General features: G+C 37.7%; 1 protein-coding gene across 8 annotated transcripts in view; it reads right to left on the reverse strand.

Moving 5' to 3' along the window:
- EXOC6 (exocyst complex component 6) overlaps positions 1–20,113 on the reverse strand; it is a 184,453-nt gene that overhangs the window by 140,060 nt on the left and 24,280 nt on the right. For all 8 annotated transcript variants that reach the window (XM_034777841.1, XM_034777839.1, XM_034777837.1 and 5 more), the window contains exons 2-5: positions 2,881–3,052; positions 1,536–1,583; positions 1,359–1,449; positions 276–321 (exon numbers count right to left, since the gene is read on the reverse strand). In XM_034777841.1, the coding sequence (XP_034633732.1) occupies positions 276–321; positions 1,359–1,449; positions 1,536–1,583; positions 2,881–3,052 (357 nt within the window). The remainder of the gene's footprint in view (positions 1–275; positions 322–1,358; positions 1,450–1,535; positions 1,584–2,880; positions 3,053–20,113) is intronic.

Consider the following 20,113-nt stretch of genomic DNA (forward strand, 5'->3'; position numbering starts at 1 on the left):
TATTTCCATTGTATTCATGCTTGTTTAAGTAAAAATTGTTTTCTCAAGTTTCTTAATTAAGATCCTAGAATTGTTTTATTTTTCATGTAACGTCTGTTAATTTGTAATGGCATACTTGAAACAAAGGCAAGGAATGATGAAAAGACCTGACTATATGATTCACTATGTCTTGACCTTACTAGTCTTTATCAGTCTGTTAATAATTGTAAAAGACAAGCAGATGAACCCATTCATTAAAAAAGTTACACTTCAGTTATAGAAAGAAATTCACTCACCTTTTTACATTCATCTGCTCTTTTAGTTTGCTGTACATTTCCAGTACTATATAAAACAAAAATATTAACCCATTTAGATCTTATTGCAAATTAAATACTCTAGTTAATAAGAAAAAGAATATATACTTTAAAATTAGAAGTATATACTGTATATTATTTTAGTCTTAGTTTCACTTACACACTTTTCTCAATAACATCTTACAATATGAAGACCAAGTAGAAGTAGCAAAAAATAAGGTTCTAAATTGCAGATTAAGAGAAAAAAGTAAACTATTAAAGAGAAGTTAATTAGTAAAGAATTTAAAATGAAACAGTAGTTTCAAACATTTCTCAATGTAAACACACCAACTTTTGTTTAAATATCTGTCAACCAATTATGTTCATAGCACACCATAAAAAACCTGGGGAATGTCATTATGTATTATCACTTAATAGGAACAGTTCATAGAAAGGCAACAGTACCATCTACTGTCATTATCCTAAGTCACAACAGAAAGATTACGTAGTACAAACGACAAGATTCAAACCTATCTGCCAACATCATAAACAGAAGTCAGTCTTTACAAATGTACACTATGAAATACAATGTTCTCCAACTATATACGAAACAATGTCTCAAGATGGTGCTGTTCTATAACATACTATTGTAATACTGCACAATGTTGAAAGATGCTACTATAAATAACATTCACAAACTTTTTAATGTTTTCCCTTAAATTTTTAACCACAGGAAAATAAATATTAAACAACAACTTCAAAGGTTTAAATGAAAACATATTTATTGTATGATAAAAATACATATGTTTAATTTTTTCGTACAATCTATGTCCTCTTGTTGTTAGCTTGCTAACAAAGCTGTATGATTACCCTATTACAATTATTATAGAATAAATATACCATAATGAGATCTAAATTTGGACACATTTGTAAGATCCTAGTAACTCTTCTGCTAAATTTCATGTTACAGAACATTGAAATATGAGGAAAAAAAATAATACTTCTGTTGCATTTTGGGTACAATGACTTATCTCATTAGCTATTGTATTTAGCCAAATGTCACTATTGCACATATTTGTAACTCACCTGGAAGACACAACTGCAGTTTTTCCACTACTGTTGTAATATTCCGCTGCTGAATTCTACATCGGATGATTTCCTCTGTTTGGGCTATCACCTTAGATATTTTGTAAAAAATTACAATTAAATTATGCAAACAAATTTAATTTGCTGCAAATATTCAATTAAAAAACATTTTCTCACCTCTTTCCCAGCATCTTGAAGCCTTCGGTTGGTATCAGTAACTTGGACCTTAAAAATAATTTCACCTTTGTTAGACAAATATGCATATATTGCCCTGATGTAACTGCTCACCCTTGTAATTAGATCATGCTTCATGAGAAATTTAGAACAAAGAAATGCAAATTCAAATTAACTCTACAGCTTGAACTTGAACTTTTGATTGCAAAGGGCTTTTGTTAACTTCAATTACTTATGACAGTTCTTTCTAACAGATTCTGTGGCAAACTTCTCAAATTTACTTGGGATTTTTGAACTTTACTTGTTTCTGTAGGTCTGTCAAACAATTCAAATCATTGACCCAATTGACCACTGGTCCCTTTTTGATAACCTCAATGAGCTCTATGTGCCATTCATTGTCTGTAAGAAATGGTGATTGCATTTTATGGTAATTAAACATTCATACTTTGCTGAATGCAAACACTGGGTGGTTGATTAACATCAAACGTGGAAATCTCCAAACCACAGCAACATTTTAATGCTGCAGGTGCAGGCAAAGCTCGACCTCAGATTTTCCCACATATTAAGTGACTCATTAGGTCATCATAATAAGGAAGCACATTCTAGTTTATTAAAAATCTCATTAATTTCCAAACAAAGATGCTCAATGACCTCATTGACGCTGTATTTGGTCTCTTGTTATCTGAATATCCTTTATATAATGCTCTTCTAATCATAACCTCTGGTGAACTACGCTCATTCTGTCTGGTGTGCATATTTTGCTTTCCAAAGTGTAAAGAGAGCTAAAAGGGACAGGTCTCACAATTCATTATTCTGCATTCTGACTTCTGAGTAAACCTTAGTCCTCAATTCTAATGAATACCACAACACCACCTACTCTTTTGGAGAGCACAAGAACACTTTTTTAAAAATGTGCAACTGCAAGAGGAGGCTTTCCAAAAGAATCAAAATTTCTAACAATATTTTTTCTGAATCTGAAATTGAGAGGTCTTATACATAATTTGGTAATCAAACTGAGAAAAACACAAGACCTATTATAAGAAATATTGCTTTTATCAATACTTTGCCTTTTAAAAGTCTTCCAGAATTACTTAATACATTTATTTTTGGCAATGTTTTTTTTTAAAAATTATAAATGAAGAAATCAGAAAATGAGACCTAAAAATATGAACATGGCAAATTTATTATTAGAGTAAACAAGACATTTCTGAACAGCTATACAATATCTGAAAATTTAATTGTAAACATCAGGATGTGTATGTACACCATGAAAGTCTTATCCCTTAAAGAAGAAACATTCCATCTAGTATTAATCAATATACACAAGTTTAAATAAGTAGTTTCTTACCTTTAATTTTCCTGCATCAGCCCTTACTTTAAGAAGTTCTGTAATAGCATCCACAAAGCCCTGATGGTGAAAATTACACATCTTTTCTATCTCTCTGTCATGGTTACGTATGCAAGCATCTAGTTTTTCCATAAATCTTTGGTGTGCATTTGGCTGGTCATCGTATACAGACCTGTTAAATACAAATTACAAAACAGAACTTTCCTTTTTCTGAATAATTTAGTATAACAGATAGGGACCGTTACTGAAATCTTAAGGTTTTCATCTTTTAAATTCAAACTTGATATCACAATGACATAATTTGTGATCCACACCGCTGATATTATTAAACAAAAGACATAATTCAAAACCGAGCTCTGAACCTGACCCTTATGGCATTAATCCCGGTGCTTAACCAGTTATATCATGGTTGACCTCAGCCTCACTGGTCGGTTACTTATGCCCTTATGCTCAAATATGAGTACAAAAGACTCAGCTTCTCTAACCACTTCAAATAGCATGGATCACTTTTTCATCAAATTCCACTGTTTGTTAAATATAAAGAAGTGAAAATATACATATTTATTTTTCTAGTATGTCTAACAACAGATTTGCCCAATTAAATACATTTTGCATGACTCTAGCCAAACACAGTTAAGAAATATCCTGAAGCATTCAGCCCCCTAGTGGACTACAATCAACAATAACTAATAAAATGAGATCTTTTTTCTCATAAAAAGATTTATATACAGTTCCAAGAGTGCAATAGGGCCAATATTTTAAAACACAGATGCATAAAGTTTCCACCTAAATCTATGCCTAGGCACACAAAAGTGGTCTGATGTTCAGAAGTGGTGAGCCACCATCACTCCTATTGATGTCAACCCTTTTGATAATCAGGCTGTTTTTATTAAGGATCCTAACTATGGATTTAGTTGCCTAATTTTAGGCATCCGGTTTGAAAACTTTGGCCATGGGACTTCACAGACAAGTAAGGAGTCTGTGTTGTTCTTCCTGAGCTGCTTATAATCCTACTGATGACATACAATTGAGGACTAAGAAGCAGATACAATAAATAGCAAAGTTGAAAATGAGATTTGTTAATTCCACCTGTTTTAATAAAATTTGGTTTTGGAATTTTCTGGGGTTTTTTTTGCAAGGGTGGGGGTTGGTGGGTTGGTTTGTTAATTCTTTGAAGATAGAACTAGGATTTATAGGCCTCATGGAAGAATTGAACGTGTAGCTTGTTGAACTTGCTTAGGAGAATAGTAGTCACATGAAGAAGGCATAGATTTCAGAATGGGCAAGGAAAGGATATAGTGGGTGGTTAATCTTTATGCTTCAACAGAAGGTTCAAAGAGGAGTGAGAGGTATGGGCAGCTAAACAGCAGAGAAAAGGACAGAGTCCTTAAATCTGATCAGTGAGGGAAAGGCAATCAAAGGATTAGAACAGTGACTTGACATGGTCACAGTGGCAGGCAAGACAGATGACTGTTGGAATGGCAACACAGACAATGCAAGAGTCAAGGAAGTCAGTAAGAAAGTTTTAGTATTGCCAACCCCAAGTGTTCAAAAATCATCAAACTCCCAAAAGTATGAAATTGGTTTAAAAATCATGAGATTTTTTTAAAACTGAATTATTTTAATTTGCCTTCTAGTTTTTGGCCTTTTCATGTTTTCAGGCTTTTTTTCACAACCAGAAGAGCTAGAAACTTACTATTTCGCTCCCAAAAGGAAAGCCGAGATTCTCACGTAATTATAGGTGCTGGAACTAGGGGTTTTGAGATTGCTGCCGCACCCCCTGGCTTGAAGTGGTTTCCATTATATACAGGGTTGCAGTCTGGTTCAGTGGCTCTCAGCACCCCCACTATAAAAATTGTTCCAGCACCACTGCATGTAATCACCTGACCTGGGCTTTAAGAAAAAACACCAAGATACTGTAACTTGGACAGAGTTTTTGGCCATGTATTGAGACAGATCATACATCTGGATTTTGAGTACTTTATTCACAAAACTAAAAATATTTTCCATTTTGCTGACACCTATAGGCTAACAGTCATAGCATAAAAGAGAGCCTTGGACAGGTCATGTTCCATGGAAACCTCAACTTTCATCTCCCCCATTATAATTGTTTATTGCACTGTTCCTCAAATATTAGGAAAAATAAAATAAAACCAAAATATTGGAAAAGGCTAAAATAAGCTAAGATATAGTTGTGATGGAAATCATCCCTGCATTCACACCCTACAAACTACTGTAATAATCTTTGTACAAAATATGCCTTGTGAGGTATCATTTGAAAACTAATAACTCACTGGTTGATATCATATTGAAACATGCGTAGTAACATAATATGTAAATTTATAAATGTGAGCTGAAATTATAACTGAGGTGTGTTTATCAGACAAGTCTGGGGAGTGGGCAAGCCCATTTCTCAAAGACATAGGACAAGCTGATGTCTCTAGCCAGATGTCATCAAAGCTGATGGGCCATTACCTATCAAGTGGACATTCTTTGGCAAAGAAGGGGAGCAAGAACAAACAGATCAGCATCTTAGCAAACAACAGCATGAAACCTCTTTCAACACAAAACTCCATAACTCCAACCTCATAGTGGGAATGAACTTCATCCAGGGGTAATCCTCAGGAAAATGCAATAAAAGGGTGACTGAACTATAAAAGTGAGGGGCAGAAACACCTCCAAGGGATCTCTCCCTATATCTCTCTCTCTCCTTTTCACCTAAGACAACAAAAGAAAACATTGGATTTTGGCAGCAGATCCTGGCTGAGTGTTTGGTCAGCAATGTTTCTGGAAACATGTGGTAAGGGACTTCACCTTGAACCAAGTCTAGTTCGTTAAGTTTAGTCTTTATATCTCTTATAACCATTTCCAACTTTAATGCCTTATACTTGTACTGATTTAAAACCTATCTTCTTGTAGTTAAATATACTTGTTTTATTCTTTAATTAAAACTAATCCAACATTGTGAATTGTTTGGGTAGTTTCATTTTAGGTAACAGACTGTTGAATATTGATCCCCTTAAAGGGGCAACGGACCTAATATATCTTGACTGTCCAGGAGAGGGCTGGACAGCACATGACACACATTGGGGGGGCGGGGGGGGAACCAGGATTAGGAGTATGTTGGGATCACTCTGGAAGTGCTAATCAAGGCTGGTGGAAGCCAGAGTGTGAATGATGTGTGGCTAGCAGGATGCAGCTATACACAGACATTCAGGGTGTTACCTGCGTGCTGGAAGGCTGTTTGTGAGCGGCCCAGGTGGGAGTTACAGCAGCAAAGCATTGTGAGGCACCCAAGTGTGCAGGGCAGGGGTCACATAGCTCCTCACTGGTCTGGATTGCACCCCAGAATGTCATAATTGTACAGGACACTAGCGTGCAAACATTCCTGATATTTTAGTTTTACTTTTCTGCATGTATAAACAACAAGCTTTTGTTCTCCCTTACAAAATTAACTTTCAATACAGACATCCCCTTAAGAGAGTCTTCCTATATGATAGCATATGATTTCTTATTTCTGTAACTTACTATAAAAACTTAGCTTTAAAATTTTCAGAAAAGGGTATTTGCTATGAGTGAATTTCACTCCAAGGCAACCCCCCCCCCCTCATTCTTTGGCAAAGAGATTTAGCTTTATTCCTTTTTTTAAAAGTTGCTGGGAAGCACAGAAAATATTGAGGGACCTACTGAGACATTTAAATGGAGATTCATATTGCTTTCTTAAGGTAGAGTCCATTTATTTGTCCCCAGAGTACAAGGGGGAAGTATTAGCCTCTAGCGAAGTGGAGATTTCTCCCCTCCCTCCCACTCCACCAAAGACCTACTACTGCTGGATTAATCTTTGAAGAAGACCAACAGTTTTCCACTGTATCTGGAAGGCTGTAGATTTAGTCTGAGGTTCAAGAATTGGGGAATGTAGAGTCTGGAGCCCTCTAAGTTTTTGTAACCATCTTGGCCAAGTTCTTGGGGAGGGGAAGAGTCCTATCCTTCCAAGTCTCTACAGGGAAGTATGACTTCCCATCCTTCTGAAATCCTTCTTCTGACTATACTCTCTGGGAAGCTTGGGAGTTTACTAGAGTCATAGAAACTTACTTGCTGAATAAAGCTAGAATTGAAATTCCAGACAAGGCCTGGCACTTCTGAGGAGAAAAGGGACAGAGAAGAGATGGCAGCTTCCCCTTCCTCTTATAGGGAGAGCCTTAAACTATTGAGATTTTTTTCCATTTTGATACTGACTTACACTTAGAATGTCCAGCTGGGGAAAGCAGTTGAAGTCAGAGAAGTAAAAGAGGTATTGAGCAGCCCTGCATAAAAGAGGAAGTTATTTTCAAGAGCAAGCAGATCCCTGGACTCCCAGATAGTCTGATCCACTAATACATGCAAGAAAGTGATGCAGGGTGCTGAGAACTGTACTCTCTAGCCCCCTACCACATCATGGACAAATCCTGTAAGCTGCTTGACCTGGAGCAGCAAATGCTGTAGTACTCCAGGGTCCTAGTATGGGACAATCATCTGAGCACTATTCTGTCTCTGCTAGAAGAGGAAGGGGCTAACATGCTAGAACCTGGAGAGCAGAAACATAAGGGAAACAACTTTGCAGTACATTCTGGAAAGGGAATGAGAATGCTGAGGAGAAAGAAGCCACCAAAACACGGCTTGGAAGATATTGTGGACCCATCACCTGCGCCAGGATATCACTATTGCCAAACTATGAACATGTTGTTAAAGGAATTTGGACTTGGTCACACTTGTGGTATTTTCTGCCCATCGAGCAAGCTGGACTACTCTATGAGAAGCTGAAGCCATCTGCTTGGAGCTAAAACAGAAGATGAATTAAAGGTTGCATGTAGAGGCAGTGCTGGAGTGGGGGGGTGGGGGAAAAATCTCAGAAGCAAGCAATTGGTCACTCTGCTTAGCAAGTTCAACCAGCAGAGAGAAACCTATTGGGCCAGATTTTCAACGAAGCAGAACAAATTTGTAAGTTTTCCTATAATATATATTACCCAGTCAACTGTAGTATTGCTGGAAGAAGACCATGTTGGAAGGACAGTGGTGGGAACCTTGCACTGCCAGTTCTACATATAGCATGTGGACAAAGAAAGAGCTTCCTTTTCCAAGGTTATCTATCTACACTGTTCATGAATAGGAGGTTTCATTAAGTGAATTTATCACAATTTAATACTAATAAAAAAGGAGAGCTAAAAAAATAGATGAGACCTAGACGCAGAAAAGGACTTTGAAACATGATGTGATGAAACAAACTCCATACACTGAATTTTTTCTATTCAAATACATAAACAGGGAAATAATTGGGCACTAAGAGATTGGCAATATATCAAAGATGTTATCAAATAAACAATTCCCGACAAAACAATGATCAACTAGGAAATTCTTGGAAGCACATATCCAGGTGCAAGATGATGTCCAGTACATAATGAAAAGAACCAGTATTTCTTTTTATTTACAGGTTTTTGTATGCAGCTCACCAGCTTTATACCTAAACATTTCATATACATTAAGGGTTAATACTTCTCTAATTCACAGAGGGTAGGGAAGGATAATCTCACCACACCCACAGGAGGTTGCAAAGTATTGTTATTCCCATACTGCAGAAGGAAAACTGAGATATAAAAAGATTACGTGACTTGCCAAAAGTCACACAGTCAATGGCAAGAGTCAGGAAGAAAACCCAAATCTCACATGTCCCAGTTCAGTCTCTTAACCACAAGACCATCCTATTTGTCTATAGGGACACCAAATATTTACTGTTTTCTATACTGCATCTTGCCTTTCCATAGAAGCAGATAATACATACATCAACATTTTGTTAATCTAAAACATTATCTGATAGACTATCCTTAAGGTTTAGCAAATAACACAAAAAGTTACATTATAAAATGATCCTAACGTAACCATCACAGCACAGTTTTTATGTCTTACATACGTAAAGAGCTCCATCTTGTGGGAATGATGACAAACTAAACCTTTTCTCCAAATTGTGATGGAAAACATGAAAAGGGAACTTCTAAAATCAAGCAAGTTATAATTATATCACAGTGTTTCAAAGAAATGTATATTTTTATAATCTAAATAAATGAAAAGATGGGAGACATTAAACAAAATGTTTACTAGGTACCATTAATAAATAAGGTTGTATAAACAGAGATCAGATCTACATCTATTTTGTCTTTACTGACCAACTGGTATGCACTACTTTAAGAATATCACTAAATATTTAAATTTTTATCTGAATGTTAAATTTATAACAGCTTTCCTTTTCTCTTTTTTTTTAAAAAATCAATCAAGTCTCTTTTATTTAGTGGGAGCTCATTACTCCCACTTCATTATTATCTGTATTATTTCCCAGGCTCCATTTCCCATAGAGCACATTATTGGACCTATATGATTTGGGAGGGACTCCTGAATAATGTGATACTGCTTCTCTCCTCTGTCTCCCTCAAACACTCTTACTCTCTTTTCCTCACATTTTATACTGCCCCCAAATTTTCAACTCTGATTGTGCTATATGTTTGTGCTGAAAACATGTATCATAGAAGTTGCTGAGGTTTTCACAGCTGGAGTTTTGCATACGCAGAAGGTACTGGAGTTGCTTGGGAGCAGTTGAGGCTTTTGGTACTGGGGAAAAGATGTATGTGTTTGGGAGGGGGGGAAATGACTTCTCTGGGGGAGGGGGGGAGAGAGACAGGAGAGGGAGAAGAAGAAGATGGGAAATTTGAATTCCTCATTCTCCACGGCAACCTTGACAGCAACCTCTGCACCAAAATCTGCCAGTTCATTGAATAACACTAGAGATGTATATTAGCTTAAATTTTCTGCCAAAATAATCAGCTATGACGTAGTTAACAATGCTGACATTTAAAACATCCTTAGTAGGTTTCAGTGTCAATACCCTTTTGAGATTAATGTGGGCAGCTCATCTCCGTCAGAACTATTGTTTCAAAGCTGTCTACAAGCTTGTACAGACTTACTGTGTAGTTATCACTCTAATCACTGATATCTTTTGGAAATACAAGGGCTAACTGCTTACTTTGTAAATGATAGCTTAGGTTCTGGAGCACAACTATGTGCCAACTCTCACTTTTCTACCAGCTACTTTCTTTTTATCTTTAACATCAGGGCTCTGACCTCAAGAACAGAAGCCTAATAGTTCTGTTCAGTTTTACACATGAACTCAACAGGGAGAAAAGCTTCAAGGACTTGTAGAAAGACATCAATTTTTTGGTAGTTCAACTGTCAAACCCTCTTAAGAGAGGCACTCTTTTTCCTTGGACAGCCCTACACACCTACATTAGAGCCCTGAAGTCCCACCACCATTTTCTAATCTTTATTCCCCCACATCCTGGACAATCTGTACCCCAGCCACTGAAGATAATTAAAGAGAATATTGCCTTAATTATATAGAGGGGGCCATTTGATCTACAATTCAAGGATTCCCTCCCCATGCACTCAATGCACCAACTCCACTGAATTTCCAGCCTCTAACATCTCAAGGAGCAAACATTATTTTAGAAGGTCTTTTTAGCATTTACCATTATATGGTCCTCATGGACTTCTATTATAACTTTAATTCTGCCGGAAAATGCAGGAGACTGAGCATCAGGAGACATGGGTCAGGTATGCTGTGTAACTGGGGAAGTAACAACTTCTTTGTGCCTCAGTCTCCTCATCTGTAATGTGGGAATATAGGACTTACTCAGACTTTTATAAAAATGCTTTAATATCCTCAGATGAGAGGTGTTACAGACATGCAAAGTGTTATTACAGGGATTTCAAGAGAGATTAGGTAGAAACTTGATTTATTGTATTTTGTGGGTTGTGCACAACTGTAGATTTTGTGCTTAAGGAGTATATGGACTCTTCCCAGGTAGTGACCATAGGCACACTGACAAGCCTCTTCAAAAGAAACAGAGGAGGCCAGGAGAAGCCATATCATACACTGCACTGGCCAACAGTGGTGTGAAAGGAAGACTTTACACTGAACATTACTTAAGGTTGTTGAAGCTGTTGCCCTCAAAAGATGCTCCCGGAGGCACTATGCTTCCAGGAGCTCCCACTGCAGAGATGTACCTCTTCACTCTCCTCCCAAAAATGTATGTTCTGTTGTAATGCCACAACTGAGCCCTGAATGTCAAGGTATGGTATCATCATCACATTTCAGAGACTTTTGGTCTTATTTATTCAACATATAAATCCTGAAAACAGCTATAATAGCGCAAGGAATTTGTTTTTATTTAAAATACTAAGATTACATGAAGGGGCTTAAGAGACTAAAAACTATACCTTAAAGTGAGAATGTTAATATAAGGAATTTTTTTAAGTAATAAGTGAACAGACCAAGGATATTTTCAAAGAAAAGTTTCTCAGTTTATAGGGTCCGACTTCATTTTTAACACTACCTTTGAAAATGTTTCATAAGTCATTATAGCAAAAGCCATACTGATTTCTATCTCATGCCCATGGATATTTACTGGGTGCAAAAGTTTTATGCTGCTATGTAGCATGCCAGTTTGTGAATCATTCACAGGTAGAAACAGAAAAGCTAGAAATATTTAAATTCTTTATTTAGCAAGAAAAATAATAAATTTTGCCCCAAAATAAAGATCAGTCAAGCAAATATTTTAAAACCAATAAAATCCCTAGACACATAAATGTACAGTCATAATAAAGTGCAAAGTTCATTTAATAAATTAATTAATTCTAAGCCCAGAAGGGACCATCGTTATCGTTTAGTCTGATCTCCTGTATAACACGGGCCATAAAACTTCTCCAAACAATTCCTAGAGAATATGTTTTAGAAAAACATCCAATCTTGATTTAAAAATTGTCAGTGATGGAGAATCCACCACAGCTCTTGGTAAGTTGTTCTAATGGTTAATTACTCTCACTGTTAAAAATATACATCTTATATCCGGCCTGCATTTGTCTAGCTTCTACTTCCAGTCACTGGATCGTGTTATACCTTTCTCTGCTAGACTAAAGAACTGATTATTAAATATTTGTTCCCCACTTAGATACTTACAGACCATAATTAAGTCACCCCTTAATCTTCTCTCTGTTAAGATAAATAGATTGAGTTCCTTGAGTCTAAGATTATAAGGCATGTTATCTAATCCTTTAGTCATTCTCGTGGCTCTTCTCTGAACCCTCTTCAATTTATCAACACCCTCCTTGAATTGCGGAAACCAGAACTGGACACAGTATTCCAGCAGCAGTTGCACCAGTGCCAAATACAGAGGTAAAATAACCTTCCTACTCAAGGGTCCCCTCTTTATGCATCCAACAATTGCATGAGCACTCATGGCCACAGCATCACACTGGGAGCTCATGTTCAGCTAATTATCCAACTCAAACCCCTCCCCCCCCCCCCCCCCCCCCGAGCTTATTTAAAGTCACAACTTCCCAGGACAGAGTCCCCCTGTAAGTATGGCCTACACTCTTTACTCCTAGATGTATACATTTGCATTTAGTCATATTAAAACACATACTGTTTGCTTACACCCAGCTTACCAAGTGGTCCAGATCATGCTACCAGTGACCTGTCCTGTTAATTATTTACCACTCCCACAATTTTTTGTGCCATCTGCAAAATTTATCAGTGATGATTTTATGTTTTCTTCCAGGTTATTAATAAAAATGTTAAATAACATAGGACCAAGAACCAATCTCTGCGGGATCCCATTAGAAACACACCCATTCAATGATGATTCCCCATTTACAATTATATTTTGAGACATCAGCTAGCCAGCTTTATCCATATAATGTGATCCTTGTTAATTTTATATCTTTCAAGTTTTTTAATCAAAATGTCATGCATTACCAAGTCAAATGCCTTACAAAAGTCCAAATATATTATATCAACACTATTACCTTTATCAACCAAACTTGTAATCTCATCAAAAAGAGATATTAAGGTAGTTTGATAGAATCTATTTCCCACAAACTTATGTTGATTGGCATTAATTATATTACCCTCCTTTAATTCTTTATTAATCAAGTCCAGTATCAGCTGTTCCATTATCTTGCCCAGGATCAATGTCAGATCTATAGGTTTATAATTACCCGGGTCAATTTGTTTAGCCTTTTAAAATACAGGCACAACATTAGCTTTCTTCCAGTCTTCTGGAATTTCTCCATGTTCCAAGACTTATTGAAAATCAAAATTAATGGTCTGTTGAAACAGTGGAACACAGAAAAGCACTTTCCTTTGCAATTAATACTTCATTACAGCTAATTATGTATGCCAGTAAAAGCAGAGTTATCTTTACTTATTCTTCCCCTACCTATAAGAGACTCCATTATTTCCATAATACTTCAGATCTTTTATTTTAAAAGTATACTTTAACATCAAAGAAGGATTTTAATTTCTTAACCCTGCCATAACTTCTACATACATAGAAATGTTATATAAAATGAATATATTCTACTCAGAAAAATATATTTTGTTTGTCTCAACACACTTCTCATGACTACGATATTTTTCTGTCAGTATATGCCTGGACCATCCAGATACCCAAAGATTTTCAAGTGTGCTCCATTTATATCCCAACCATTAGCAAAATAAACCATGATATATATATATATATATCTATATATCTGTTCTATACTTCACTACTCTAAGTCCTCAATATCCATTATTGCTCAGATGTAGACTCTCTTCAACAATTTCAGGTGAGACCATTAAGTTATGGACATTAAAAATGTAGGTTCTAATCACTCTTACCTTAATTTATTAGGTCAGAGCTGAAAGGTTGCAAATTCAGTTGGTACAGACATAGTAAAGGACAGCCTAAACATAGTAAATTACAACTGGCTTGTTATGTGTCTAGGCTGAACTACTATGTCTAGGCTGAACTCTGCAATAGCATTCTAATAATATTTCCATAAGCCCACAAGTAAAAGGCATTTTACAGTCAAAAAGGTTGAGAAATTTTCTGTCCTGGGAGTTTTCAATCTAAAGTTAGCTGTGAAGATAAAACAATCTGACAGACAGGTAGACTGGTGTAGAACAGCTGAATTCAAGAGGAGAGATCAGCAATGAAAACAAAAAAAGGGAATGAGTAAACTAGAAGAACAAAGCTTCCTCGGATATATTTCATTTACCAAGAGTTAATGGCCCAGATTTGTAATTGTATTTAGGTGCCGCTGCACTCAGCATTGCAACTCCTACCTGATTTAGGAGACTGTCTCATTTTCAAAAGAGATTTAGCCATAATCAATAGGATTTAGGCTCCTAACTGCCTAAATTCCTTTTGAACACTAGATTTAGACTCCTAAATCAGGTTTCAGACTAGCAGCCGTGTTAGTCTGTATCCACAAAAAGAACAGGAGTACTTGTGGCATCTTAGAGACTAACAAATTTATTAGAGCATAAGCTTTCGGGGCTACAGCCCACTTCTTCGGATGCATAGCATTCAATACTGAGCACAGCAAAGCCTAAATATCTTTAAGAACCTGGGTCAACATCCCTACTGTTGTGAAAAATGCTGAATCTTAGATGACCACAAGTGCACAGGATCTTAGCTTTAAAAATCATCCAAAAGATGATAGCTCCAGTAGCAGTGTCCGTTCACACCATGCCATGACATTAATTTAGTCTTCTCAATGAGAAAAGTGCTACTCAAAGTATCACCAGCGCCGTTTTCTGCAGAACATGGGTACTTCCTTTAGCTCTCCTATCAAACTGTAGCCTACTTTACAAATCATGGAATCACAAAATAAATGTTAATGCAGGATCACAGAACTTTAATTATTCCAGAAATTTAAGTTAAATGGAAACTTTCCCTTTGTACTATTTTACAAACAAGTGTAACAAAGACAAAGATAGATTACTCTGAAAAAGTTATTAGTTAATTTTCACTAGTTCTAAATACTACTTACCTGAAGTATATTATCTTATATGGTGTGCAATATTACAAAAAATAGCATTAAGATTTAAGCAGTTTAACTGAACTGTTTCAAAATTTAAAATATATTTTTGCAGTGTCAGGAAAACTTAAATTTATCCATAATAAATCAATAAGTAAATAATTTCCTATGGTGGGTTTATATCTACTCAACTGAAATGAAAAGTTTGGTTTCTCACTCATCAGAAGTACTTCAGCTAACATTCCATTATCTCTGAATCATAACTATTCATGTTATTTCTTCTGCTCTTTTAAGCAACTACCTACGCACTTGGTTACACAGCTACAGTAATAATTATTGTGACAATCACAGTAAAACTCACTGCTTTAATCTCAAAACTGTAAACAATTTAGGCAATGAATCCATACTTTACACTTTCTTGCATATACAGTACTGTATCATACACATCTAGTTATCTTCCACACTTGTATCTGAAACGTTATTTGGATTAATCTAAGAAAATAAAGAATTACTTACTTACCTGTAATAGTTCTCTGAAGATATACATGCCAATGGATTACCATTCTAGAGTTCTGTGGGACTGCACACAGTTCTGGCAGAAACCCTCCCAGATAGATCTGAGCTGTTGCATGCAGAAACGTCATCGCACAGTACTTTGGTACTTTGTGCCGAAGTACTTGGGCAGTCCCTAGTGTTCCAATAGTTAGTTCTTTTCAATTATGAGGCAAAAATACTCCCTTAAAAGCTAATTTAAAATTATATAAATTAGGAAAGTTATAGATCCTCAGTCTTCTATTGAGGAGGGTGAGTGAACGGTATTCCATGAACATTTTAGAAAATAATAATTACACCTAATTACCTCTTCTCTAAAGATATACATCTCAGAGGATTTCTCACTCTAAGAAGCTTCATGTTTTAATAGAAAAATGTAATAGACTGCAGGCAATGAGAGAAATATGGCAAATTGCCTGGACTAGTAAGAGCAATTTAAATATAGTTTATATTTTTTATGTATACTATAAAGGGGTCTTGGCACTTGAAGTCCCCAGGAGGTAATCGGAGAAGCCATCTACCCCATTCCAGGTGTCAAGGGAAGGCAGAAGACAACTGAAGGAATGACCAAAATAGATGTTGGGTGAGAGGAAGATGGTTCTAGAGAATAGTGTCTGGGAGACGGATGGTACAGGAAACCCCAGCCCACCTTAAGGGGCCTGGAACCAGAAACCTTATAAAGTGAATGAGGTTAAGGCTGCCCTCTCCCCGAGCTGGCCCAGATAGGTATTTGGGGTAGTTCGACCCACCTGGAAAGGGTCAATGGAGTGGTCAGAGAGGGGGAGGAGGGGAGCTTGACTCAAAAAGGAAGCTCCAAGCCCAATCAGGGAGAGCTGGCTGAGAGGAGGATTTTGCCAGCACAAAGTCCCAGAAGAAGGACTGTGTAAAAGGGGAGAGTTCTCAGGCCAGGGAGGCCAGGATTTGAACCACACAGCCCCAGGAAGGAAGACTGTGGGGCTCTGATCTGGGGGCAGGCTAAAGGAAGCTAGACTATGTTTAATAAATTAGAATCCAAGAAAAGAGTACTAATTTTTTTTTAAAGTCTCTTGTGAGTGGATTATTTCCAGGAACATGATGGGAAACTGAGGTAAGGAACTCCAGTGAAATGCCATGCTGCAAGAGGGTGCTGCTAGGAGTCTGCACCCCTCCTACATATTTATATAGATTTATACACTTCTCGATGAAGCAGCTGTAAAGAGCTCTCTACCTTTATAGGCCCTTGAACAGGATGTCAGTGAGAAACATCCTAGTTTTGCACAAATGTGGATTATACAGGATTCAGATAAACTAGCACTTTTGCAGCTATGAAACAGGAGCTTGTACTTGATTTTTGGCAAGAGGAAAACATAAGACCATCTCCTCAGTTTCAAATCTGGAATTGATTAAGTGGAGTAATGAGCTAATTATGAGTAGTGCTCTGAATCAGTGACAGAGGTAGGTACTGTTTACATTTTCATTTGATGTGATAAATAGTCCGTCCATGAAGAAGCAAGCTGAAATCAAGGAATCTTTTCAGGGTTGGAAATATAACAGGTTGTCGGGTGCTAGCAATATGAGAAGAGAGGCAGAGAGATTCTTCAGACTCACTCTAGCAAACAGATCAGGTAGACCGCCAGTCCAGATGTATAGAAAAATACCTCTCTAATCCAGAGGGAATTAGAGGCAGGGATAGAACTGTCCTGAAGGGGAAAACACTAAGAATAGCCAAACTCAGGGGAAAGCTTAATTTTAGATTTAAGTTTCTTCAGTGCTAAAACTTGTCTGAAAAATGTGGGCGGTATATCATAACTCCAGCTAAAGTAAATTTTCATGCACTTGATACAGACAATTCACAATTTTATGTTATACATATATATATAAAAACAATAATATGCTGTTTTATTTATGCTCATATATTATTGTTTTTAACTGAGGTAACAGGCCTCTTACAAATTCTTAAAACAAAATATGTCCCATGAGTTTGGGGGAGACGGGTGATTCAGTGAGGCTGGGTCTCTCTGGGTATAGATGGCCGAGCTAGAAGTGAAATTCAGTGGGACTGTGGGTCCCTGAAGACAGGAGGCTGAGAAGTGCAGTGAGATTCAGTAGCATTGGGGATGCTTCAAGATTCAGTGGTGTTGGGGGATTTCTAGAGATAGGCGGTTGGAGTACAGTGACAGTCAGTAGGGTTGGGGGTCTCTCTTGGGGGTGGCAGTAAAGTGACAATGGGGTTGGGGATTTAGTGGCAGTGGGATTAAGGGTCTCAGCGGTTGAGGTGCAATGACAGTCAGAGGGTTTGGGCATATCTCTCTGGGGTTGGGGTGCAGTGACAGTGGGATTGGGGGTCCATGAGAATAGGGGTCTGAGGTGCAGTGACAATCAGAGGAGTTGACTGTGTCTCTGGGATTTGAAGTCTCTATGGGACTCTGGAGATAGAGAATTGAGGGTGCAGTGACAGTTTGTGGGGATGGGGGGTTTCTCTCAGGGGTGGGGTGCAATGGGAATGAGGCTGCAGTGAGCGGGGTTGGGGGTCTCTCTTGGAGGATGGGATGCAGTAACAGTGGGATTGGGGGTCCCTCTCTGGGGATGGGAGTGCAGAAATGGTGGCAGTGCCTTGACATTGGGGTTGGGCATCTCTCTCTGGGGATGGAGGTACAGCAGGGGTCTCTCTCTGGGTGTGAGGGTACCATGACAGTGGGGGTGGGGATCTCTCTCTGGGGATGGAGATACAATGACAGTAGGTGTCTCTCACTAGGTGTGGGAGTGCCATGACAGTGGGAGTGAGGATCTCTCTCTCAAGGTGGCATGATAGAGGGGGTGCAGTCTGTGGGGATTCTCAGTGAGTGCTAGGGCCTGTGTCGGGGTGCTGCCTCTGACCTCCCATCGCTTTCCAATCCCTGTTGGCCCACCTCGGAGCCTATCCCTAACAAGGTACTGGGCAGACTTGGCTGGCTGGAGCCCTCCTGCCACTCCTCAGATTCCTGCAGCTCCCAACTCCAGGCTTGGCTTGGCTCCACTCCTCCACAGACACCAGACCCACTTGTGATGGCAGATGGGCCAATACGTGGCAAGCGCCTGCCCATGGGGGAGCAGCGACCATGGTGTTGTAGGAGGCAGCAACTCAGGTAGTGTTCTGTGCTCCTCATTGACTATTTGAGCTTTCAGCGTTTTGCTCCTGGGTCTCATCCCCTACTCCCACACACTTTAAGTCCTGTTTTCCTTGTTGCTTAAGTTAACGCTGAAAGCCAACTTGAGGAATGGGGTTATTTTGGACCTCCTGAAGGCAAGTGCGGAGCAGGGAGCAAGCTGTGAAAGCCACACGCTTTACAGACAGCTTATTTGAAAGAACTGCAAAAAGGTAGATAAGTTTCTTCATCATTGGCACCACAATGATACTGCAGAAAGGACCTTGGTGCCCTTATCTCTTCTCACCACTTGAGCTGAGAGAGAAAGAGAAACAAATGCAGAACCTCAAAGTCAGCTCTCAGCAAGTAAATGAAGGAGGAGCCACTTTTCAAATAAATATTTGTAGTTTTAAAAGGGAATCTGCATGTTATTTTTAAACTAAAACTTTCTTATCTATATTCAAAAATGTTGTTAAAGCAGACAAAGATGTTCATTTTGAAAACTGTTGCACAGCAAGCTGTGAAAAGTATATATATTCAATAAAAGCTTTCACTTAACTTTTCATAATCTTTTATGGCTTGATACACACTATAGGAACACTAGAGGGCATCATTCCACACACAAAATACCTTATTGCTAATAATAAGAACGCTACAAGAGGCTGATCACTACAGAGTTAACATTCAGTTAAATATCCCACCTAATCAAATAGAACTACCAACACTTCTCTAGATACTCTAAATGAAGCTATGCAGATTAAAACTTACTTCTCAGCTCATCTGAGCTATTACAAGACAACTGTCATATACTTCATTCACGCATAGTATCACTCATACACATTATCACAGAACACTTTACAGCTGATTACAGTGTAACTACATGTAATATATTTGAGTTACAATATATCAAACAGGCAGTATCTGTGGATGTAGTGGGTACACAATTCTTAAAATTACTAAATTTCAGATACAATGAAAAGTGGGAAGCAAAAGGATTAGGATTTTCTTAAAGCAAGAAAAGATTAGAAGTCTTAGGCCAAGGAGAACAGATGTTATGAGATTTGAAGAGACTCTGAAAATCAGTTAGGCATACAGAGGAAAGAACAGAGAGAGAGAGAGATATGTACTGCCCACTATTGTGAAACAAAGGAGGAACAGAAACACATCTCTTAGTTGAGATTATAGCCATTCACAGGACAACTTTATTTCTGTCTCTGCTAAATTCACCTTTGCGTGTTAAGGTTTTACTAAGAAGCCTGTAGCAGGAGTGGAGAGACTCAAGTGTCTAATCATTCTCACAATCTAGAAGGAAGACTGCACACAAAAAGATGTTGATTTAAAAAAGATAAAATCTACAAAGGAAGAAACTCCAGTCTTCCAGCTGAAGCCATTCATAGGACAGACTAACTTCCCAACTGAAATTAAATGATCAAGAGCCAGTGGAAAATAATTGCTAAAACAAACGTATTAGAAAAAGTATAAACAAAATTATAAATTTCTCCAAAAAGAATAATTTATAATAAATCTTTACAGGGTTCAAAAAAAGTGTTGCAATTTAGACAGGTTTCAGAGTAGCAGCCGTGTTAGTCTGTATCCGCAAAAAGAACAGGAGTACTTGTGGCACCTTAGAGACTAACAAATTTATTAGAGCATAAGCTTTCGTGGACTACAGCCCACTTCTTCGGATGCAT

Source organism: Trachemys scripta, chromosome 7 (assembly GCF_013100865.1).
Source record: "Trachemys scripta elegans isolate TJP31775 chromosome 7, CAS_Tse_1.0, whole genome shotgun sequence".
Lineage (NCBI taxonomy): Eukaryota > Metazoa > Chordata > Testudines > Emydidae > Trachemys > Trachemys scripta.